Here is a 25690-nt window from a genome sequence, read left to right on the forward strand (position 1 = left end):
AGCTGTATTTGTGAAAATAGTGGTGACGGGTTCCCTTTAATATCTGTGATCTAGATATAAATCTCCAATCTAATCTTTTGACTTGGCACAGAATGTCAATGCATAAAAGTTAGAAAAAAAAAAGTTACTTTTTCAAAACTTTTCTATAGATTCAACTGGAAATGAAAAATCAGAGCCCATAATGAAGTTATCCATCTACAAAGAGCAAAAAGTCCAGGGGTAGGAGGGATGAAGGAGGAAAGAAAGGGTAGAGTTGATGGGAAGCACAGTTGGCCTTGATGCCAGCTCATTCGAAGCCAGAACATTGATTTCTACTTGACCCCTGATGCCCCAACTCTACAGTAACTATACTGTCCATTTGGGTCGGTAAGTAAGGCGTGTGGAACATATAGCCATTGATGCTCCACTAGAGGTTTTTGGAAAATATGCAAATAAGTTTTCCAGCATGGGTCATGGAAAACAATCCCTCTTTTGCTACCTTTTGCGGCACCTTATCACTTTCAAGGACCACTGTCCATGTGCAAGGCGATCCTCCAAGTGGGGAGTTTATCAGTCCCCTATATTGGTCCATCCTGGACGAATTATTATAATCCCCTGAGGACAGATCCTGGTATACCCAGTTCTAGAAACGCGTTGGGATTGAATTAGGGAATACCAGGGTGAACATAGAACTTAGGGTCACCCTGGGACTGCCCTTGTAAGGGCGGGAGCTATTTATTTGGGGGTCAGGGAGAGATTATTATATGGATTACTAGGTGCAGTGCAGTCAACATTTTCCTGACCTGGCGGATTCCATACACACATCCTCCTGACCGAGCTCCAGCACCTCTACACTCCCCGTAGACTGGTAAGAATGTTCTAATATTTTGCTATGGCATTCTTGTACATGTGTAACAAGCCTGCGATATAGAAGGCTTGTAGTGCTAGTTTGTAATATTATTGGTGGAAGTTTGAGTCCCGGGACACTTCCAGAGGGAGACTTGTTACTATTGACAGGCACCCATCTTTGTCTGGCTTGGTTTTTTAAGACAGCTCCCTTAATATCAAGCATGACTTTTAGGAAGCCTTATGACGTGATGTGTGATTAAATCCAAGCCAGTATTTTTATTCCAGAAGTAAAAGATTCCCAACTATAGACAGTGCTGTTTCGATATGCTTGCATCTCCTCAGTACTGCATAGGGAAATGGTTTGGCTGAGGAAGAGGCTGTTGACTAGGGTCGGGAATAAAGAGCTCCCCTTTGCCAATTTAGGCCGCAACCATGTCAAAACAATGCTGTCTGCAGTTGGGAATCTTTCCTTCTGAAATCATTGGGCTTCCTGAAAGTCATGCTTGATGTTTCAAGTGCTCCAAAAGAAGCATGGTTTTCTTATCCCAACCTGAAAAACGTATTATTTCCCATAATGTGACTATACTGCCAACAGACAGGGGTGGAGAGGAGGGACATCCAAGCGGCTTGACACTAATGTAGTGTCAATCCTTACAGTCAATTCTCCTTTCAGTGGCCGGAATGGCAGTTCTAGAAGTTATGAGCAAGGTGAGTGTGTGTGACAGGTCTTCAGGCAATCCAAGTAATCAGGAGAGCAGTAATTCAGTAAGGCAGATGTTTATGGTCATGATATGTCACGATCTTTACAATCATCTCTACTGCTGTTGACCAAAAATGGGTCAGAAATGGGCACTTCCACCAAACATGAACTGTAAAAACCTATAAACTTCTATTATATCAAAATGTTAAAATTTGGCACCTTCACTAGAAAAGGGAATTTCCCCAGTAGGTACCGCATTTTTCGGATTATAAGGCGCACCGGATTATAAGACGCACCATCAATAAATGCCTGCTAAAATGTCTAGGTTCATATGTAAGGTGCACCGGATTATAAAGCGCACCTGATTATAAGGATGAATGACCAGCAGGTGGCAGACCTGTGCACAGTGTAAGGCAGCTGTTGTCTGTAAGTACGGTTCATATATAAGGCGCACCGGATTATAAAGCGCACCTGATTATAAGGATGAATGACCAGCAGGTGGCAGACCTGTGCACAGTGTAAGGCAGCTGTTGTCTGTAAGTACGGTTCATATATAAGGCGCACTGGACTATAAGGCACACCTTTGATTTCTGAGAGAATCAAAAGATTTTTGTGCGCCTCATAGTCTGAAAAATACGGTAAATTGATAAATGATCTCAAGTGTTTGTCTTTAGTAAAATGATAATGGAACTTGTATTTTAGCACTATAGGAGAAGTAAAGAATTAGTCAAAAGTTTCAGGATGCCCTTTAATTTTAGAAACGGAATGAAAAATTACATATTGGATACCACAACAAGTATTGATTGAGGAAGGCCAATCTTTTAGACATTGGGGCTCATTTACTAAGGGTCCGAATCGCGCACTTTTGTCGAGTTTCTTGTCGATTTCTGATTTGCGCCGAATTGCCCCAGGATTTTGGCGCACGTGATCGGATTTTGGCACATCGGCGCCGGCCTTCACGTGACAGAAATCGGGGGGACGTGGCCATCAGACAACCCGACGAATTAGTAAAAAACGCAGAATTTAAAAAAGAATTTGTGTCGCAAGATCAGCACTTACATGCACCGGGAAGAAGCAGGTGAACTCTGGCGGACCTCGGCATAGCAGCGACACCTGGTGGATATTGGGCGCACGGACCTTAGTGAATCCCGGCAGACCCACTGGATCGCGACTGGACCGGGTAAGTAAATGTGCCCCTATGTCTGGAACATGGCCACCATACTGGATCATGGACAAAATTATCCAATGGGAAAATTGTCATGTAACCTATCAAAGCTATTGCGATAGCTTGTGCAGTACCAGCACAGGGAATGTCCCCTGTGCTATTCAAAGTGTTGTCCCTTTTGCTGAACACAGATCTGAAGGTGCTGGATCCAATTGTTACGACTTTCCATGAGAATCTATTAAGAATATCTGTGTTGATAACTTTTGAACCACAAGAAATACTGCAAATCTGATAATGGCAATAAATTCTGGTCTTCTCTGATATGTTACATGACCCACCTCAAATTGGAAAACTCGCCTAGATCCAATATGGCGGTTTTCAAGATGGCAGCCCTGTTCCTAACATAGCTGAAAAGATAGGACCCTCTTACCCTTCATGGGACTTTTGACTCACCCTGTATATCTTATGACCATTTACTGATACGTTCTCATTATTCTCAAGGTGTGCTTCATTTCCCTACACCAAACACAAGCAATGGAGAAGCGATGAATTAGAATCCAGGCTGCACTTAATTGTATCCTTTGGCGCTTTATATCATTGAATTAATAATATGCTCCATTTATAGACTTAACCCTTTTGAAATGAAAAGATTAAAATAAATCTTGTATATTTGCTGTCAATAACACCCTGCTGTTTTGCAGTAGAGATCCGTCAACGCGACAGACATTCCCGGGCTATGATTAATGTACAATTAAATGACTGTAGTTACTCTGGTGCGTTTTTAATCAAGGCGCTCATTATTTTTAACTTAAAAGTTTTGTTGGTTGACATGTTTATGACAAATGAGCTTTTCAGTCTCATCCTTAAAGACATAGGGGTCATTATTCATACGTAAAATGATGTTCCCCCGGACCCTCTTGCACGCCGGATACATCTGACATCCTGATATATCCAGTAGGTGGTTGCGCCCATTGGCATTTCTACATCAGACCTTGCCTGGCATAGAATTCTACTTTCACTTGAGTCTGTTCAGGCCTGAATGGATGCAGGCTATAAATAGTGTGCAGTCTTGGGGCAGGATCCGTGAATTGGCCCACTAAGCCACCAGGTGTGCCAGAGGCACACCGTAACAGAACAGCAGGTAAATCCCCATATACTGCAATAGAGTAGTATTCCAGTATATTACAGGATCCATCAGTCCCTCTATGGTTCAAGTACCCTAGGGGGTTTAAAAATTAAAGGGAAATTTTTTTCTTTTTTATTAGATCTGACATAAAAATAAACAAATAAAATCATAAACATGTTAGGTATCATCACTTCCCAAAATATCCAATATATGTCAAAATATTTAAAAAGTTATTCCCCCATAACGGAAAATAGCCAGAATCGCCACTTTTTTGCCATTTTTCAAAACATTAACATTTTTATGACATGTGATCAAAAGATTGTGCATAACTTTAGCAATGAAACATGGTAATCTCATCCCACAAAAAAATGACACAGCTCCATAAACCAACATATGTAAAATTTATTGGCCTCAGAATATGGTAAAATTATGTGCAAAAAAATTTACAAATTACTAAAACATAATGATATCTATATATATATATTTGGTATCTCCATGATTGTACTGACCCAAAAGAATGAATGAGAGGTGTCATTAGAAGCGCACAGTGAAAACTGTAAAACAATTGGCCCAAAATAAAATGGTGTCAATTTCACTGCTTTTGGGATTTTTTTCCAGCTTCCAAATACACGGTATGGAATAGTAAATACTTCACTAGGAAGTACAATTTGTTACACAGAAAACAGGCTCTGTGGGGCATATTTATCAGGACCTCTGCTAGCTTATTGCTAGCCCTTGAAATTATTTGTCCCAATCCACCAATTTCACAATAGTGGGGCGGGAAGGGGGCGTGAAAGGGGGCGCGGCCAGCCGAGCACGGGGTGCGGGGCGCGGCCGGGAGTGAGCTGACACGAGGCGTTACTGTCCTGCCTGGAATAGAATAAACGCTGTTCGGCAGCCTGCCCCATGCATCAAGAGGCGGAAGTCTCTAAATGTCCCCCTGTAAGTGGGGAGTGATAAATGGAAACGCAAAAATAAAAAAGGCCTGGGTCCTCAAGGGGTTAACTAAATGGGGTTTCTTGAGACCCTCAAGATAAGACATCACAGATTTATCATAGTACTGTACATGTCTAAGGCTTCTACCGATTTAATGGTAAAGCATAGTGCTGTGGGTAATTGGCCGAGACCGGTAGACCATTGTCCCGGATTTGATGTGTTGGGATAATTACCCGTTCCAATATATTGGTAGGGAACGTAGGGCTAATGACAATCCAGAAATATTATAAAATGTAGTACTAGAAAGTCTCTTTCTGAGAAGTGATAAAAAATGATGGTAAAACGCCTTGTAGTGATGAGGTAGGTTCTGCCGGTATCTTCCCCGAGCCTCCTATCTCCTGACAGCGCTCTCGGACTGTCTAATCTCATTCATACAAGCCAAGCTGATAAAATGACATCGCTCACCGGCGAGAAAGCCTTTCAGCGAGCGGATTGGAAACCACTGCAGATAATGCAGAGAGATGATGTGTGAGGTGCAAGCTTTTAAAGTGCAAATTCACCTTCATCCCCGCTCCTCTCCCCAATCACATTTATGGAATCTTAAACCTTTTCCACGTTCAATGGCGCACAACGCGACGGGCCGACCTCGTAAGCTGCGCTCTAATAATGACACAAGATATGCAAAACGCTCAAATTTCCTCAGAGAGATTAGAAAATAAAGGTCACAAATGAACAATGTTCCCGGATGACATTTTCTCGAATAAGATATTTTGACTGGAAATTTCCAAGGGGAGAACTCTGGCCAAATTATCAAATAACATCAATCGGCTACAAAAATTATGGTCGGGGTGGGATCATATTATGTATTGGAAGCGGAATATTAAATATATGAAGACTCCTGTAATTCAGGCATAGAGATGTCCCGGATCCAGTCCTACTCTAAACTTAGATTTTCTACTCTACTCTATATAAGGACATCAGTAGAGGACTAGAATATGGGCGATATGAGGAGGTCACCCAGGGGCTAAGGCTCTTAGGAAGCCCATGCCCAACCCAACCACCTATCCACTTTGCTACTACCCAGTAGAGGGACAAAAATAGGGGCCTTCAGTCCTGAAATCCTCATACATATGTGCTGGCTCTTGACAAACATGTATAAAAGAACCCTTGGAGGACCTTTGAAGTTCCTCCAAAGGTCTACAAAATTCAGAAATGAAAGTCATATGAGTAAAGTGTGAATGGAAGGTAAATTACGCTCACCCGGCCAAGTTCGCCCTAGGGAGACTTCCAGAAGCAGCTCGGATCCCACGTGACCAGCGTGTGAAGCAGCAAACAATCCAAAGAAATGATCCATGATGAAGAACGTGTAAATGCGCTCGAAACGCGTAGGCTGGATTTTGTAGTCTACTATGTGGAAGCAGTGCTACGGTTTATGTGATGTTACAACTTTTTATGGAAGCTAAATAAAAAGTCTGGAGAATTTCTTCCTAACTCATGCGCTGGATCATTTCTTTGGATTGTTTTCAGAAATGAAAACCAGTAGAAGGTACCAAACCCACTCCTTTCTGAGCTTGGTTCTGGTACTAGATGTAGGTAGTAAATCACAAATCTCCCACTGTGCCTCTTTCTCTCACAGTCCGTCCTCACTGACAGACACAGGAAGAAGGGAGGGAAGGAGCAGGATGAGTCATAATCTCCTGATGCAGCTCCTCCTATTCTTCAGAGCTCATACATGTAAATAAAGATCCACAGAGACTCTACACACAGCACAAACGTAAGTAGAAGGACTGCTGCATCACTTTTTATTAAGACAGTAAAGGCAACTTATGTAAAACAGTGGCAAAACCCTTTAAAGTGCAATATCTTTGATACTTGTTATGATGTGATGATCTGATCCATGAGGAGGAGGTCTTCTACGAAACGTCTCTGGGAAATATCTCATCACTGTTCGATTCACCGCCAGAGGTCTTCAGTTCTGTGCAGCACATCTCTACACTGCAACTGTACAAATAAGTAAGTCACTTACACTATAAGGTCACAGCATGAACCCCCCCTCCAAGAATAAAGTTTGCCCCACATACATAAATACACCACCATTTTCCAGCGGATCAGCACTGAATGGAACCTTTGACCAAACCCGAATCTAACCAGGGCTCTCCTTGTGGGGTCTTTAATTTTCAAACAGCCCAGAGCCCATGGCAATCTTAATCTACCCCTGGAGCACATACGAATGTTATTGTTTGGCTGGAGTCTAGATATGAGTGTGTCCAGATGAACCTGAACGGAACCTCCAGGCTGAACCCAAACCCTACTGGGTTCGCTCATCCCGACTTGTGAGAGGCTGGAGATGTCCAGATATGTGTGTCACCAGATGAGCCATAAGACAATGAGACACATTCACTAATTGTGTAGACAGCCTCTTAAGTAGAAGGTAAAATTTTGCTTAGGTTAAGCCTGTCTACTGTTACTTTGGACATTGGTTTTACTATTCGTTTTGGTGCATTCTTGGATGTACAATTGTGTAACATAGACCACGCCCACATCCCACTAATACACACCCTCTTTTTAAATGATTTGTAAAATTCAGCACACTTCTATGTAGTCCATAACAAAGACCCTAAGGGGCTCTAAGTTAGGGGAATATCTATGGTTTTGGGAGATGTCATTAGAATTGCTTTTAGGCAACATGGCGCCAGATTGGTTTAATGTGGATCTGTACTTCCGTTATTTTATGATATGTGGGTTTCCATGTGTTGTATGTAACTGAAGTGGGGTATTTTAAGGGATGTGAAATCATTGATGTTGAAGAAACTCTACAGCCCAATCCAGGTCAGATATGAACTCATATACAATGGAACAAAATGATATCTTCGAATTTTATGTACAGAAAATATTACTTATTACTTACACTGTAGTCCTTATTTATGCTTTTCTCCAATGTCCAGGATGTCTTGTAGCCAGGGCCAGTGCCAGCACTAGGCATAACCGGGCAAGTGCCGGCGTCCAGGGCTGCTGGGGGTCCCACATAAGGCTGTACGTAAGGAATCCATGGGGTCGAGGGGGGCTGTATAGGAGTTGAGGGGGGCTTTATATAAAATACTCATGATGGGTTCTTCGAGATGATAAACTTGGGAATATTTTAGGGAACAGGAGACTGTTTTAGCTTCTGAAGTTTTAATGCCGCCACGTGAGTTAACTGCAAAGGGCCCACTGAGGCTCTGTCACCCAGGGGCCTACTGAAACCTGGAGCCGCTTGTAACTTCCATGTAGTGGTGGGTCTAATGGAGTCTGAAGGCTGAGAACATTGGAATGTAGAGGCTTCGAGGAACCTACCATGAAGCCCTATCCTATACCTTCAATGTCCTCCAGTAGAAATAGTAGTATCATAGTTTTGAGTTTTAGTATTAAGTCATCGAGTTACTTCTTGCACTGTTTTCCATATACTAATGGGAAGTGTCTCCAGCCACACTGCAGCCAATTACGCATTGCTAAAATGAGCCCTGGTTGTCTCAGGAGCTTTGTCTTCATTTTGTTATGTTCTGGAGTGCTCCATCTGTACGCATCTGAAATATTTCATGTAGCAGTTTAGTGTAAACAAGACGTATTAAGATATAATTTCTACATAACTAAGGAAACATGCGGCTCGGGAGATGCGGGAAGGTGTGACCCTGTGAACCGTGAGATCATCGTAAACACCAGATGCTGCTCATTCCGTACGGGAAGACAATCGTCTTGTGTGGAAGTTCTAAGCCTTAAATTATCTGCCCAATATTTGACACAATATGAGTAATGTCTTTGTTACAGGGATGGATTTATATGATGTCATAACGGAAGTCTTAAAGGGAAGCTATCATCAGAAATTGGCCTAATAAACCAATATCAGTATGTTGTCAATCAGCTTCTAGATCAATTTTCTTTCATGGTCCAGCATGGTGGCATCATCCAGAAAATCAACTTTAAAGTGAGATATTAATTCGATGTATCAAGTCAAGGGGGCAGGGAGTTTAACACTGAAGTCAAGCTCTTCTTGCCTCTGTACACCTCATCCTATGTTATCCACAACATGTGCCGGACTTCAGGAGATCTGGTCAACAATGTCCCTGGAAGCAGGACCATAATTTAAGTGAAGGGGGCGTTCTAAGGCAGCAAAAGATTGACTCCATTGTTAAACTCTCCGCCTCCTTGACTTAATAAAACCAATTAATATCTTGCTTCAAAGTTGATTTTCTGGATGATGCCACCACTCCAGGCCATGAAGGAAACACCATCTAGAAGCTGCTCAGCTACTTGACAACATACTGCTAGGGGTTTATTTGGCCAATTTCTGATGACTTTAAAAGATTGTACACATGGAGAAAGTGGTGGCGTGGTAGTATCGGCATGTTATTTGGTGGCTTATCCAAGCACATTTGTTACTACTCCTGCAGATGTGTTGCAATGAAAGCCAACTTTCACCAATGCCACCTACATCCATTCAAATCCCACCCAGAATACAGGGAATGCCATTTAGTTTTCTTGCCTTGGAGGCTCCTTCTATTGATTTCAATAGGAGAAGGTTTTTTTTTTTTATACATTTCCTAGAAAGAAGATCTAGGCCAAAATCCATTGTGTGAACTAGCCCTATGGAGAAAGGACTCTGCAGTTTGGACTCTTTGTTTACATAGTGTTGTGTCTTCTATATTTCTATTTGTAATAGAAGCCACATAGTGGACACCCATAGAACCTGACTGATATGTGTGTGATGACTCCGCTGCTAAATTTTTAACACAGAAATGTAGCATCATCTTCTTTCCGAAAAATCCAACCAGAAACAATCCGTGATGGAAAGTCGAACAGCTGATCTAGATTTTTTTTGGCTGTAAACCAAGGCAAACTACCACCACGTGAACAAGCCCTTAAAATGAAACTGTCACCAAGTCATTTTTAGCTGATGACAGATTCCAATAGCCTATGGTATGCTGATTTAAAAATGCCTTTGTCAGCATTCAGAATCATTTCAGTACTTTATATAAGTTTTATTCACATTACCTGGCTCCCTGCCAGAATTGTGTGGTGAGTCCCAGGCTGCAGCCTGTGTCTCAGTCTCCTCATGCATTCTTCCTCTCTTCCTCACCATCCACCTTCCCCGGCTGCTCAATGTACAATGAGAAGAATTGGTGTGGGAGCTCCAAGAGTGTGGAGGAGAGGAGGGACAGGCACATACATACTGCAGCTGTCCCTCCCTGGCACTTACCACATGCTATTGGCATTATTATAAATTAATGTAATTAGTCAGAATGCTGACAAAGGCATTTTTAAAATCAACATAGCACAGGCTATTGACACCAGCTAAAAAATTATATTCCTGGTTACAGGTTCACTTTAATTCTTGATGCTCACAAGTGAGTTTGGTCAGACATGCGCATGTGGTATTTCCCAGACTGAACTTAGAATCAATGAACTGGACTCAGTGGGGGTAATTTATTATGACTGGCATTGGAAACACCATTCCCCCTTGGCGTCCTAGATCTACTACGAGGCTCTGGCATCTAAGTAGATGTGGACGTAATCTCTACCAAGTTGGACCTGTTAAACCAGGTCTGATCTGGCGAAGAATCCAACTATGGTCTCCGGCGAAGACTATGGTAAATGCTGTGGGTCGAGCTGTTCAAGTCCCTGTCCGCTAGCTACCCACCATGTTATCTTTCACTGGCACCCAAAGTGGTGTGTGGGGCATAAAACAATCCAAACTGGCGGAGAAGGGGAAATTTACATGCCTTGTCCACCAGAAAAATAGCAGAGAAGGCTAAGTAAATCTTCCCCAGTATGTCCATTCAGTTCAGTGATCATATTTAAAGGACTTGATGAATTTTGGTTTGAGGGTGACGGCACGTGCCTGTGGTCATCCCAACAACAAACAGAACGGGAGACGGAGAAGGGTTTATCACCATGATCCATGGAGTCCTATTCCCGACACTGTGGTCGTTCCATGAAATCCAGTCAGCGAATGGTCCATTTTTCATGGACAGACCACAGACTAATCACATTCATTTTTACAGGACAATCTGCACACCAAGTGTGTCTGTGGTGACTCAACTCTACCTTCATGGGAAGATCAGAAAACAGAGAGATCGGACATCTTGGATTTCATGGCCATTCGTTTGTTGTTGAGGAAAGTAACCAGAGCTGAAAGCTTACGGTAGCTGCCAGATCCCTACTCCCAATTGAGATTACATGCAGGTTCAACCAAGTCAAGTTTGCATGCAGGGTCCCTACAAAACAGAATAATATTTATGTAAAAGAACAATAGAGTCCCTTTAAGTCTGCCTAAAAAGTTGCTATATATGGAGAATGCTAAAAGTTTCTACCTCCTTTGAATTCCATCTCAGTAGTTATAACTTTAAAATGCACAAGGTCGGGACTCGCCAAACCGGTTAATGTCTCCATTACATTAAATCTTTCATAAAGGCGCACTAAACAAAGCTAATGACAAAGGTTAATCATGATGTCATGTAGACAATGTAGATGTGTGACTTGGTGTCGCTCTCCCCGCATCGAGCTTACAGTAATTAAAATTCTAGTAAATCACAAGCTCTAATTACAAAGATATTGATAATAGAAATGTCAGTAACTATGTAACGCCGCCAGGACAACATATACATCAGGTGTAATGAAAGGAAGGAGTTCTCCGACGCCTCATCTATGGAGGGTGGATTGTAGATGAACTTTGATGAAAAAAGTCTTAAAGGGAATGTGCTTTTCTGTCTAATAAACTAACGACCATGCCTGGATGTGATCTGAAAGGAATGTGCTTTATGAATGTAACTTTATGGAAGTAAAGAGAGGTCTAATTAGATATGCAAATTAGGGTAAAAGTGCCAAGTGCGGAGTTTTAAACCTACCTTGACTCTCCTCCATAAACCCTAACACGTCTTTTTGGGTCTGACTATGACACCAGTACTTTCTTATGTTGCTATTTCCTGCATTTAAATTTGAAATGTGATACCTGGTGCCATCTCATAACTGCTTTGGCCAAAATTCGCAGCATGGAACATGGGCGAAGCCATCTATTGTGACCAAGGACACATTGGGGCTCATTTACTAAGGGTTCAGCGGCCGCACTTTCGTTGGGTTTCCTGAATTTTTCTGTTTTGCGCCGTATTCCTCTGGGATTTTGGCGCACGCGCCGGCTTTCACGCGACAGAAATCCGGGGGCGTGGCCTTCGGACAACCTGACAGGTTCGGAAAAACCGCAGAATTTGTAAAAGGAAATGTGTCGCAAGATGAAGCACTTATATGCACCGAGAAGAAGAAGGTGAACTTCGGCGGACCCTGGCGCAGCAGCGACACCTACTGGATATCGGGCGCACGACCTTAGTGAATTCTAGCAGAACCCGAATCCACGTCGGACAACGCGCCGCGGGATCGCGACAGGACTGGGTAAGTAAATGAGCCCCATTGGATTAATGCTTAGACCTCCAGTCTTATAATTCCCCCTGTCGGTGGTCCTGTGCCCATTGACTAAGGGGCTTTGCAAACTCCACCAGCTCCGACCTGTAGACCAGTTTTTTGACCAGTTTTTCAGTGGAGACTAAAGTGAATTTGTTGGGCAATGCATTCACGCACTGGCCCGCCCTCCAACCGCCCCGCTCCTCGCCTGGTTTGTGACCCAACACGCCCATAACCGAGAATAGAAATTATCTCTAAGATGACCAAAATCGAAAGATATCCCTTCTTCTGCTAATCAAAAGAGGTGCCAACATTTGGACCATCAGTTGTCAGACCTTTATTCCTTATTATTATTTATAAATTATTTTTTATATTTTATGTGCCTCCACAGGATGCCTGATCTAAAAATATAACCCATTACACAAAATAAAAAAACTCTCAAATGACTTTTATAACGTAAAGAGGGAAGAAAGAAATGTTGCAAAAGGCGAAGGCCCAAAATAGATTGTGGTCCACATTTATTAAAGCGTTTGCGTTTCAGGAAGAACGTGCGCCTCAATTCCTGAATCAGGCTTATACTGCACACTACACAGGCAAACTGCACATGTGATGTCACACAGGTGCACGGCTTGTTATCTCTCTGGTCTTGTGATGTCACACAGGTGCATGGTTAATTATATCCCTGGTTATCTGATGTCACACAGGTGCACGGCTCATTATATCCCTGGTCATGTGATGTCACACAGGTGCACGGCTCGTTATATCCCTCGGATCCCATGTAATGTCACACAGGAGTTTGGGTCATTGTATCACACAGCACTGATTGCTCTCTTTTATATAATGAGTTGCAAACCTGTATAACTGCACATGACCAGTGATATAATGAGCCGTGCACCTGTGTGACATCACATGACCAGGGATATAACGAGACGTGCACCTGTGTGACATGACATGACCAAGGATATAACAAGCCGTGCACCTGTGTAACATCACATGACCAGGGATATCACTAGCTGTGCACCTGTGTGACATCACATGACCAGGGATATAACAAGCCGTGCACCTGTGTGACATCACATGACCAGGGATATAACAAGCCGTGCACCTGTGTGACATCACATGACCAGGGTTACAGCGAGTCGTGCATCTATGTGACATCACATGACCAGGGATATAACAAGCCGTGCACCTGTGTGACATCACATGACCAGGGATATAACAAGCCGTGCACCTGTGTGACATCACATGACCAGGGATATAACAAGCCGTGCACCTGTGTGACATCACATGACCAGGGATATAACAAGCCGTGCACCTGTGTGACATCACATGACCAGGGTTACAGCGAGTCATGCATCTATGTGACATCACAAAAGCAGGAACGGTTATTGATCCACAGGAAGTAAACAATGAAGCTTCCTATAGAATGACAGCAAGCAGAGATGTAGTAAACAGTGAGGAATTGATATTGGAGAATTGTATAACTTTTCATTACACAAACAATATAATATTTTTTGCTGAAAGGGGATCTTTATTGAGGTTGAGTCTTGTATAATCCTTAAAAAAAACTTCCTCTTCCTACAAAAACTATAAACCTTCATAAAAATAGGCAAACCTTAGACCTTTCTACACCTAATACAAGTTCCTAATATGGAGTCTAGTATTGTACTTCCGAAAACTTCCAGCTATGAGATGGACTAGTAACCGGAAGTGTTGTTATGGGGGCAACAAGTTATGGTAAATCCTCAATCTTTAACCTCTTCTTTCTGCTCTTAAAGTTTCTACAATCCCAATATTCCCAGCCAATGGCGTACCAACTGGTTTCCAAAAATAGCATTTTACTGAACCTAATATCCAAAATGTCCGGAGACTCAAAGTTCTTCCTTCAAATGAATGAAGTTGGTAAAGTAATGGAATCCAGCACAACAGACACGGCCTACCTTCCTCCGCGCCGTGAATATTCTGTCTGTCTCTCGCTCTCCGGCGTGATAGATGGCAGATAACTAAATAATAAGGATGATTTGACAAGACAGCTCGGGTCAAGAGGACCGGCCCGGGAAAGGTATACCGGGGATAAAAGCAGCGCTGCTGTTCTCCGTAAGGCAAATAGACAGGAGATTCATGGCAGTGAATTCTAATGAGATATCTTCAGTCTGTAATGTGCGAGATAAAAAGGCAACTCAATCACCGCTGAGCAGTCAGGCACTTTATCCAGCGAGGGTGGGGATGGGGTGAAGGAACGGGAGATTCCGGCTAATTGAAGTTGAGAGTTAATTACGTTGCGTGTTTAAGAGTAAAGACGAATGAGATTTACTTTAATCATAAATCATTTCAGTTCCGGAACCCCCAAGACACGTAAGAAGCGAGATCATCGATGTACCCTAACAGAACTGATCTCCGAGGAAAAGGAGAGGTCCCAAAAAATGATCTACTTTTTAATTGGATTTAATACATCTTGGGCCACATTTATCACTCGTTTTTTCTGTTGTTTTTGCGCCTTTTCATTCAGGCGCACCGTTTTTGCGCCATTTTTGCGATTAAACGCCAAACTAGCCGCGCAGCACAAATAACCAGCTTTCCCTCATCTATCTCACCAATCCAGATGTTTTGCTGCGCCTAATGATATTCATCACTTGCAACGTCGTCATTTAGGCGCAAAAACGGGCGCAAAAACACTCCAGCCCGAAGGTGGCGTTATCTGAGAAGAAAGCACTGAGCCCCTTTGCAGAAGAGCTCATTTCTAGCAGCAGAGCTCAGCCAGACACTAGTACATATTATAGATACATGAGATACTCTGCAGACACTAGAACATATAATACAGACATTAGATACTCTGCAGACACTGGAACATATAATAGATACATTAGATACATTACAGACAGGAGCTGCAGACTCTATTTACAGTTCATCACCTTCTATTTACAAAACATTCTGCAAAACCCTGAGCTCACAGCAAGAGCAAGAGAAGTTTGCACAAGTTTGCAGAATGTTGCAGATACTACAAACAAGTGTCCCCCATGTAATTCTGCACAGTATCACCAGTGTGTCTGAGGGGGATATTGTGCAGAATTACAGGGGTGCAGCAGGAGACCAGCACTGGGGGATCCCCTCCAGGAGAAGCCACTGCTGAGGAGGTCACTGGGTGCAGGGTGTCACACACCTGGGTGCTGCTGTGAGTGTTATCTTCATTCTGGGCTGTGGGAGAAGCAGAGAGGAGCTTGTAGCAGGATCACATGTAACTGCCCGAATCTAACATTGCGCCTAAACTGCGCCAAAATTGCGCCTAAACTGTGTTAAAGTAAAGTGATTAATAAGAGGCAGAAAATATACTTATCACAGATGGTTGTAGCTTGTGATAATTCTGGAAAACAGTGCGCCAGAATTTAGGAGCAACTACTACACTTAGGCGCACAAAAGTGATAAATGTGGCCCCTTGTCTACTGACCGTGGGTGGGTGTTTGCTGCCATAAGCATAAGCCAGTGAGCCCTCTCCATCCAATCATTCCTGCCGGGAAGGGGTTAATACCATGCCACAATAGTCCTCATAATTTTTTCACTTTAGAAACTTTCAGCATCAAAATTTCTTTACTATTGTGGATGTCAAATACAATTATCGAGTAATATCTGAAAATATTTACTTATAGTAATCCGAATAACTTTGAAAATAATCAAGTACCATGTATACTCGAGTTTAAGCCGACCCGAGTATAAGCTGAGGTACCTAATTTCAATACAAAAAACTGGGAAAACCTGTTGACTCGAGTATAAGCCTGGGGTGGGAAATGCATTGGTCACGGCCCATAGCCAGTATAAAGCTGAAAAGCACCCTGTCTCTCAGTATATAGCCTGGCAGCCCCTGCCCCCCCATCATATAGCCTGCAAGCTCCTGACCCCCAGTATTTAGCCTGGCAGCGCCTGCCCCTCCCAGTATGTAGCCAGCCAGCGCTTGCAGTATATAGCCTACCATGCCCCCAGCATATAGCCTGCCAGCCCCCCAAGTATATAGCCTGCCAGCCTCCCCAGTATATATCGTGCCAGCCCCTGCAGTATAAAGCCTGTCAGCACCTGCAGTATATAGCAGCCATACTCCCCAGTATGCCAAGTATTTAATAAAAGAATTAACACTGTACTTACCTTTCAGATACCTCCTGCAGGTCCTCTTCTTGCTTTGGATGCTCTGGGCCTCTCCAGGTTGTTCAGCTCCTCTTCGGGTACCCGTGCACAGCTGGCACACACAATGACGTCAGCCGCTTGCCGACATCATTGTTTGTGTTCCGCTGGCACAGCCCAAGGACCCAAAGAGGAGCCAAAGGACCTGAAGAGGCACCGGAGCCTCCGAAGCAAGAGGTGGAGCTGTGGGGAACGTCGGAATGGTGAGTACAGTATTCATTTTTTTTATTGACTCAAGTATAAGCTGCGTTTTTGTGCTGAAAAACTCGGCTTATGCTCGAGTATATATGGTATTCTACCTTGAACTAAAAGAGCTAAATAAAAAATTAGTGTGTTTTTTAGAATTTTATTTCATTTTTAAATACAATATTATATATATTATATATTACAATATTTACATACAAACTAATATTAATGATATATATAAAATAAATTAACATATGGATGTAGCAACCGCGTCGGCATTATTCCCTGTCCGTAGAATGTGGCTGAGTTTGCGTTGATCTTGTCTTTATGTTTTACGCTGACACTCTTAGAGTTATGTTTATACCTGTCTGTGTTGATTGAATTACACCTCACCTATTACTCTGTATCTCTGCTCCGGCTCACTAGCGGTTAACCTGCTGTGACAGACAGAGTCCTTATTCTAGCAGCAGTGAACCAGGATTCTGACCTCACATAAAAGGTTCTGGGGCCTATCCTCATGGCTTGTTATAGTCCACACCTGACCAAGCTAACTCGTAATCTGTTGGCTTATATCTGATATCTCCTGAGTTCAATGGGTTGTTTCCTGGTATTCGTTTTATCTATCGGTTTGGTACTGTGTTTGCTCTCTTTGTTGTGACCTGACTCTGATGACTCTTCTTATCTGTTTTGTCTTGTCTCTGTGCTTTGCACATTAGTGCTGTGAGGGATTGTCTGCTAGTTGTCTACCACCGCCTAGGGTGGGCTGGTCAATAGAGAGGGACAGATGGGAAGGGGTTAGTCTCAAGGCTCACTATTTCTTTAAGCTGAAAAACCTGCGTTACACTGAACATAATTTATATCTTCCTATTAGTAATGACCTATGCTAAAAAAAAGTCTACATATCATTTAGCTCACAGGGTGAAAAATAATGAAAAAAAACCTAAGAAAAACAATGCTAGAATGGCCATTTTATTTTTCTTCAAAATGTAGAACAAAATTAACCAAAATGTCCTCATCATCTTAAATAAGAATCAATGAAAATCAAAAACCATCTAAAAAAACAAGCCCTCATAAATCTAAGTACTGAAATGAGATTGGCCTTGGGAAGTGGTGCTAGGATTACAATTTTAATATAAATGATGTGTCTTGGTTAAATTAGACCGCATGGGGAATAAAATCTAAAAAATATATATAAAAAACCTAAAGATAATAGTAGTGGGATGAAACAGTCTAATGTTTTTTTTTTATTGTAAGTGCCCCAATTTTGAAAAAATAAAAAAAATCACATTGGTATTTTTACTATGGATCATTATATTTACTATTTCCGTTACAGTTTGTCTTAATAAAACAAAATCTGAATTATTAATATAGTATATAGCAGTGGTGGCGAACCTATGGCACGGGTGTCAGAGGCGGCACTCAGAGCCCTTTCTGTGGGCACCCAGGGCCATCGCCTCAGCACGGCAGATAGGACTCAAAGAATCTTCCTGCAGTTCCAAGCAACTTAAAAGATGCTGCTTTCAGTCATATTTTGATACTTACTTCGCTACGTGGGACTGTAGGAAGATGGTGAATGAATAGACAGAGCCGAATTATCTTTGGAGGACCTCCTGCTGGCCCCACGATTCTCTGTGTACAGAGGGACACTGGAAAGAAGCTAAAAAGATGCAAATTTTCCATCTTTCTACTGTGTTGGTGTCCTCAGGAGGCCAATATGATTGAAAGTTGTTGAACATGGAGCAATAAGTTACTGCTTTCATTTTTGGTTGGCACCTCGCGAGAAATAAGGGGGGTTTTGGTTGCTTTTTGGGCACTCGGCTGCTTAAAGGTTCGTCATCACTGGTATTTAGGGTACAAAATAATTATACAAAAGAAAAAATTTAGTTATCGTCTGCTTATAAATTACTGGCATATGTTCAAAGTTAAATGGACCAAAAAAAACTTGCAAACAGGCAAAGATCCATAGGAGCAGATGGTCCAGACTGTTGGCAGCTTGAAGGCTATTCTCATACATCAAATGCTTTCGTTCAGGCAGCGCTCCAAGTAAGGATGCCCAAGTGGACAGTCAACTGGGGTTTATGCTGTAACAGTTAGAAAGCGCAGATACAGAAGCACAACTGGAAGTGTCATTGTTTAAACAATCCTGTAAGTGTACATTACTATCTAATGTATGAATACTGTAAGTGTAATAATAATAATAATAATAATAATGTATGAATACTGTAAGTGTATGAACAAATGTTGTAGTGTGAGGACTACCAATTCCATAGGGAAATCATATGACCAATATTAGATAGATTTAAGATGGATAAAAGTAATCTAGTAGTTACTGACAGTGAGATGTGGACCCTCTTAGTCACCTAATCGGTTTGGCTTTGTTTAATCCCAATTGTCCCCATTGATTTTCACTTTTTAACCCTCGTATAGAAATCTGGACTTCTCTGCAATGACATCACCAGCCCAATACCTTTTCTATTGGTCTTGGTGTAGGTGACAGCTGACCTGGGTGAGTCAGAGGGCATGAGTAGTCATAAACAATCCAGGGTCAGGGCAGGCAGAAAACAGAATCCAAGGTACGAGTAGGAGCGGGGGTGTTGGGGGTGTATCAGAATAATAATAATAATAATAATAATAATTCTTTATTTATATAGCGCCTACAGATTATGCAGCACTGCACAGAGCCAAATCAGTCCCTGTCCCCAATGGGGCTCACAATCTAAACAAACTACAGGTATGTTTTTTGGAGTGTGGGAGGAAACCGGAGGACCTGGAGGAAACACATGCAAACACAGAGAGAACATACAAACTCTTTGCAGATATTGACCTGAATGGGACTTCAACCCAGGACAATTGCAGGAACGGACAACATTGCAAAGGACAAGAGGGAATTTTAACATTCAGGCACCTTCCAGAGGGTGAGGGTACCAGAAGAGGGCACCAAAGCAGAAGAGTGCACCCAACAGCAAAAGCACATGCCAATAAGACACCAGAGAGGGGAAACTTACAGCTTAGTAGTCCACCCCTAACCGCCCCCAAACAGGAAAGACTTGATGTTGTAGCTTCAAAATTTTATTTCCTATACAGGAATACAATGACACATTCCAAAGTAGGGAGGGGGACATCTGTAACATATTTTACAATGGGAACCAAGTACTTTAAAGGGGTATTCCCATTGGGGCATTCACATTTAATTAAATTTATCTGCTACATATGTGCATTTCTTCAATTGCATGTTATAAAAAAAATTAACAGTATAAAGATAATTTACCATAAATTTAGCCATCTTTGGATACCTCCACCCCCACGCTGGAAGCGGTTGCCAGACCTGCAGCATTCACTAACACCGGACGGCTGTGGAACAAGAAGTAGCTTCCAGATATTTCATATGCAAATGCAATTTGTTTCTTTGTGGAATCACTTGTGCAGAGGTGGTCGTATCCAAGGACAACAATCTCATTTCTAATGGACAACATGACTATATTTATGGGAAATTATTTTCAAACAGGTATATTTTTTCTAATAACATCCAACTGAGGAAATGTATATGGGAGATTAATTAAATTAAATGTTAATGCCCAGGCGATAATATCCCTTTAACCTCTTCGCTCACCATAATATACTGTATATGTCGTGGTACTGCGGGTCATGTATGGAGAGAGCTCACAGGCTGAGCTCTCTAAATACACTCTAGGTGTCAGCTGTATATCACAGCTGACACCCACATCTAACCACCGCGGTTTAACCTGTTAAGTTCCGTGGGCGAACCTGATCACGGCACCTAACAGCATCTTGGATGGCCAATCGTGCCCCCGTGACATCACAGGAAGGCCATAGCGACTCATAGGCTTGCCATGGATACTGGCCAGGCTATTTGAGATCAGCAGTAAAATTACTATATACTACAATACAGTAGAATTACAGTATATTGTCTGAGAGATAAGACCTTCCAGGGTAAAGTAGGGGGGTCTGAAATAATAGTAAAAAAAATGTAAAAAATTAAAAACATAAAAAAATTTTTTTTCTAAAGTAAAAGTTTAAATCCCTCCCCTTTCCTTAGGACACATATAAAAATTAAATAAACAGTAAAAATCATAAACACATGTTAGGTATCGCCATTTCCAAAAATGCCCGATTTAGCAAAATATAAAAAAGATTATTCCCGTGGACACAGTAATGGAAAATAGCGGCTAAATGGACACCAGGAGGGACCAAGAGGTAAGTACTTAATTTTTTTAAGCAGCCGTCTCGAGACAACATAGCAGTTTTTTTAATAGGACAATCCCTTTAAATTATAATATCAGCAAAAAGTATTTTTTTTTCAGCAATTCAAATTAAAAAAGTGAAACTCATATATTATATAGAGTCACTACAAACAGAGGGAACTTTTTCAACTCTTTGTTTAAGTGAATGTTGATGGTTAATGTTGATTATTACAGCTAAGAAAACCCCAAAAGTCATTTTCTCCGAAAATCAGAATAATTAACCCAGAACACCTGCAAAGGCTTCCTAAGCGATTTAAAAGGCCCCCTAAGTCTGGTTCAGTAGGTGACACATTTATAGGAAAGACTTCTGACTTGACAGATGTCCGGAAGGCAGTGATTGACAGACTCCAATATATTATATAGCGTCATTATAAACAGAGGGAACTTTTTCAACTCTTCATTTAAGTTAATGTTGATGATTATTGTTGATTATTAAAGCTAAGGAAAACCCAAAAGTCATTGGGGCTCATTTACTAAGGGTTCGAACGTCGCACTTTTGTCGGGTTTACTGAATATTTCCGTTTTGCGCCGAATTGCCCCGCGATTCTGGCGCACGCGAATGGATTGTGGCGCAACGGCGCCGGCTTTCACGCGACAAAAATCGGGGGGGGTGGCCATCGAACAACCCGACGGATTCGGAAAAACATGCAGAATTTAAAAAATTATTTGTGTCACAAGATCAGCACTTACATGCACCGGGAAAAAGAAGGTGAACTCCAGCGGACCTCGGCGCGGCAGCGACACCTGCTGGATATGGGGCGCACGGACCTTAGTGAATCCCGGCAGACCTGATTTCTCGTCGTGACTGGACCGGGTAAGTAAATGTGCCCCATTATTTCTGAAAATTAGAATAATCAACCCAAAACACCTGCAAAGGCTTCCTAAGCAATTGAAAAGGCCCCCTTAGTTTGGTTTAGTAGGTGACACAATTATGGGAAAGACTGCTGACTTGACAGATGTCCAGAAGGCAGTGATTGACTCCACAAAAGGACACAAAAGGTCATTGGCTGTTCACAGAGTGCTCCTTATGAATCTCCCCATTCATCATGGAATGTGGTCCTCACAAATTGTTCAATCAAATTAATGCAACTCATTGTGGAACAAGAAGAAAGGCATTACTGCAGGTCAGAGTAATAATTCAAGAACTACAAGACTGTTCAGACCTGCTCTTCCTTACCCAAAGTTTCTAACTTGGACAGAAAACTAAATGAGAATACAGTATATAAAAAATAATAGAAGAATATAAAAAAAATACAAAAAAAATCCAAGTTTCCGCAAGATATTTAGGATTCAGGATATTCAGGATTACCTGATGGATCAAGTGTATGCTTCAAATAGAAACAGATATCGTAGAGCCTCGGGAGGAAGAAAATCCACCGCAACGACAAGTAATACACACAAACAAGGCAAACGAGAGGAGGCTACAGAACACAGAACCTCAATAGCAACTACGGCGGAAGAGTTTTCTGGATGCGTTTCGGAGGCGGCAAAGAAGAATGTACCAACTACAAAAAGTGAAGAAATGGAGACAGGGGGCGGAAAATCCATCTACAAGGAAACACTCAGTACAGAAACAAAAGTAACACAAAATCCTATCTATAATTTACAAAGTTACATTGTGTCGGAGCCACAACAAGATCTGCCTTCACCCACTACTTTATTCATCGCACTATCTTGGACGTAAATAAATTTGTCCGTACAGTTACTCTTCACAAACATTTTTCTCCGAGCGATGGAGATGGCATTATATTATCTTTAAAAAATGAATAATAATAATTCTTTTTTATATAGCGCACACAGATTACGCAGCGCTGCACAAAGCATGTCACATCAGTCCCTGTCCTCATGGGGCTCACAATCTAATCAACCTACCAATATGTTTTGGAGTGTGGGAGGAAACCAGAGGACCCGGAGGAAACCCACGCAAACACAGAGAGAACATAAAAACTCTTTGCAGATGTTGACCTGGGTGGGAATCGAACCCCAGGACCCCAACTTTCAATGCTATGACAATTGCAAGACCTCAAGAGACCACAGTTCTCAAGAGGTCCTAGATCCTACGTCCAATCCCTCCTTTCATCCATCGCTTCACGTACTCATATCATGGACATTTCCAGGAACAAGCAGAGCGAGATCTAGTGGAACTAAGCAAAACTTTTGCTGAAACTAAACACTAAGAAAATGGTAGCGCCGCATGCCACCGTTTTGTAGAGGATTGTCGCTCCCAAAGACTTTATCAGGCTACAACGATCCTCCTTAAAGGACATCTACCACCAGGATGAAGGATTGTAAACCAAGCACACTGACATCTTGGTGTGTGCCTCATCCGGCAGGATCTGCTCTTCTTTTAGCTTTTTAGGATCTTGTTTTTATTTTAAAAAAAAAAAGGTTTTAAAAATCATGCAAATGAGCCTGAGGGGCTCCTAGCTCCATAGATGTCAATGGAGCCTGGAGCCCCTCAGTCTCATTTGCATGATTTTTAAAACCTTTTCTTCATAAAAACAAGCTCCTAAAAAGCTAAAAGAAGAGCAGATCCTGCCAGAGGGGGCACACACCAGGATATCAGTGTGCTTGGTTTACAATCCTTCATCCTGGTGGTAGATTTCCTTTAAAATGCTATGGCCGCGATTTTGCCAGTGCCATTTAAAGAGTTAAATGAGTTTTCCCACCAAATAAGTTAGGCGCTATTCTCATCACTGAGACCCCCACTGATCAGCAAGTTAGGCCCTATCTTGAGAATCGGGCCTAACTTGCTTGGTGGGAAAACCCTGTTAAAGACCTAGTTTTAAATGTGAGCTGCATATAAAAATCCAGTTCCTGTCTATTTCTATGTCTCTACTTCAACCACAAGCCTTATCTTTATTATATGACGCCAAACAGACGTTTCTAAGTGCTACAGAACCGATCATATGGGCATGTGAAGTGACACTACTCATTTTAGGCAAATATGACTCTTCTCTGCTCAATTTTACATGCCTTTTTTGTGGGTAAATGGGTGAGATTTCACATAAAAGAGGGAAATTTTAGGAAGGACATTTTATCCCATACCTGAGGGACATAGTAGTTTAATGGGTTAAAATCTGGTGACAGGTTCCCTTTAATGCCTGTAGTAAAGTAATGTTAAACCATATAACTAGCAGTATAAAGCCTATGGCAGTAGTGATGCTGAGCACAGCGCCTCTATAGCGCCCACTCCGTCCTGCCTTACATAATACGTCTAAAGCGCAGACCCCGGCTCCCAGAGCGATGATCCTCATTAATATTATACCCGTGAGGTGGTGCAGCCTCGCTGGATGCAGATCAATGGATGGGGTGACACAGTATACATCTGCTGCATCCTGCTCCCAGCAATCTCATTCCATCAAATGTCAAAATTCAAGGAGAAACCCATCGCTCTGAACTTTAATTAAGGACATTACAGTGATGAGGCCGCTCCCGCCACTACACCGGCACATAAATAATACCGTAAAAGATGCATCATGTACCCCTGGATGCACAAAAACATACAATGGAATAAATAAAGAAACAAGGGGCAGCACGGTGGCTCAGTGGTTAGTATTACAGCCTTACAGCGCTGGGGTCCTGGGTTCAAATCCCAGGGTCAACATCTGCAAAAATTTTGTATGTTCTCTCTGTGTTTGCGTGGGTTTCCTCCAGGTCCTCCGGTTTCCTCCCACACTCCAAAACATACTGGTAGGTTGATTAGATTATGAGCCCCATGGGGACAGGGACTGATTTGGCAAGCTCTGTGTAGCGCTGCGTAATCTGTCTGCGCTATATAAATAAATATTATTATTCCCTTTAAATGATACAATAAGACCCATTCTAGACAATGACTACGGATTCCCAGGCACCAGTAGGGAAAGGGTTAATCTATTTTGAGTGATTTTTTTTTTACTTTTTGTCTGAAGCCTTTAGATGCATTGTATAACAATGGGCGCCCCCCGAGCCTCTCGCTTGAACGGTTGAAGAGACGTTATCCTCAAACAGAGAACACGTCTGAATATTCAAAAAACTTTAAAAAGATTTGTTAATCAATTTCTAATTCCAGGATTTGCCGGAGTTTGAAGAATGTAACATCGCCATCTGGTGGGTGGATTCATGAACTGTACAAACTGATACATAAGACCCGGTGTGTAATAGTGATGTATTATTAAAATTGTGAACTATTAACCATTTCCCTACACTAGTCCAAGATGTAATAGTACCTGCTATGTATAGGATAGGGGATAAAATGCTTATTGGGGGTACAAACTTTTCGGACCCAAAGTCATCACAAGAACATGGGTGGAGCGTCAAGTTGTACATGTAAAATTCTGCCCCATTCCCTATGGCAGTGCCAGCAATAACCGATCCCTGTTCTCTGCATGACTCCCGATTTTTGTGATGGCCAAAGAGGAACAAATATTTAGACAAAAATTTTTTTTTTGGTTCACAAGACTCAACCTTGCCCTGTCCCTAAACCCATCCCCATTGAGCCCACCAAGGATAATATCCTTACACCCCTTACTGGCCCCACACTATATAATGGTCCCCCTATTGTATAACGTTCCCTTTTTAGTAACCCCCTCCTTTTACTACCCCCTTTTCTCTAGGTCCCCCCACTTATAATGCCCTCTTATCCAGTTTATGCCCCTTTAAAGTAGTACCATCTATAATGGGCCCATTTTTGTATCCTTTATAGTCATGATGCCCCTTTTCTCTTAAACACCTCCTCCCATCCCCCTCTTTTCGTTTTTCTTGCAGTGAAAAGTAAAACAGAAGATCAGATGCTCCCCGTTCCCCAACAGCATCACCTTCTCTTCTGTCTTCTCTGCCACAGCTTGACCTCTGAATGAGTTAGGCACAATGACATCATCATGCTGCGCCTGCCCATCTCTGCCGCACAC

The 25690-nt window shown here is 42.1% G+C and overlaps 1 protein-coding gene across 1 annotated transcript in view; it reads right to left on the reverse strand.

Moving 5' to 3' along the window:
• Positions 1–6647: 6647 nt before the first annotated feature.
• The window catches only part of ARL5B (ARF like GTPase 5B), a 61032-nt gene continuing 41989 nt past the window's right edge, over positions 6648–25690 (reverse strand). Inside the window, exon 6 of the mRNA XM_072154199.1 lies at positions 6648–6756. Within this exon, the coding sequence (XP_072010300.1) occupies positions 6669–6756 (88 nt within the window). The 3' untranslated portion in view covers positions 6648–6668. The remainder of the gene's footprint in view (positions 6757–25690) is intronic.

The sequence above is a fragment of the Engystomops pustulosus genome, chromosome 5 (genome assembly GCF_040894005.1).
Source record: "Engystomops pustulosus chromosome 5, aEngPut4.maternal, whole genome shotgun sequence".
Classification (NCBI taxonomy): Eukaryota; Metazoa; Chordata; class Amphibia; order Anura; family Leptodactylidae; genus Engystomops; species Engystomops pustulosus.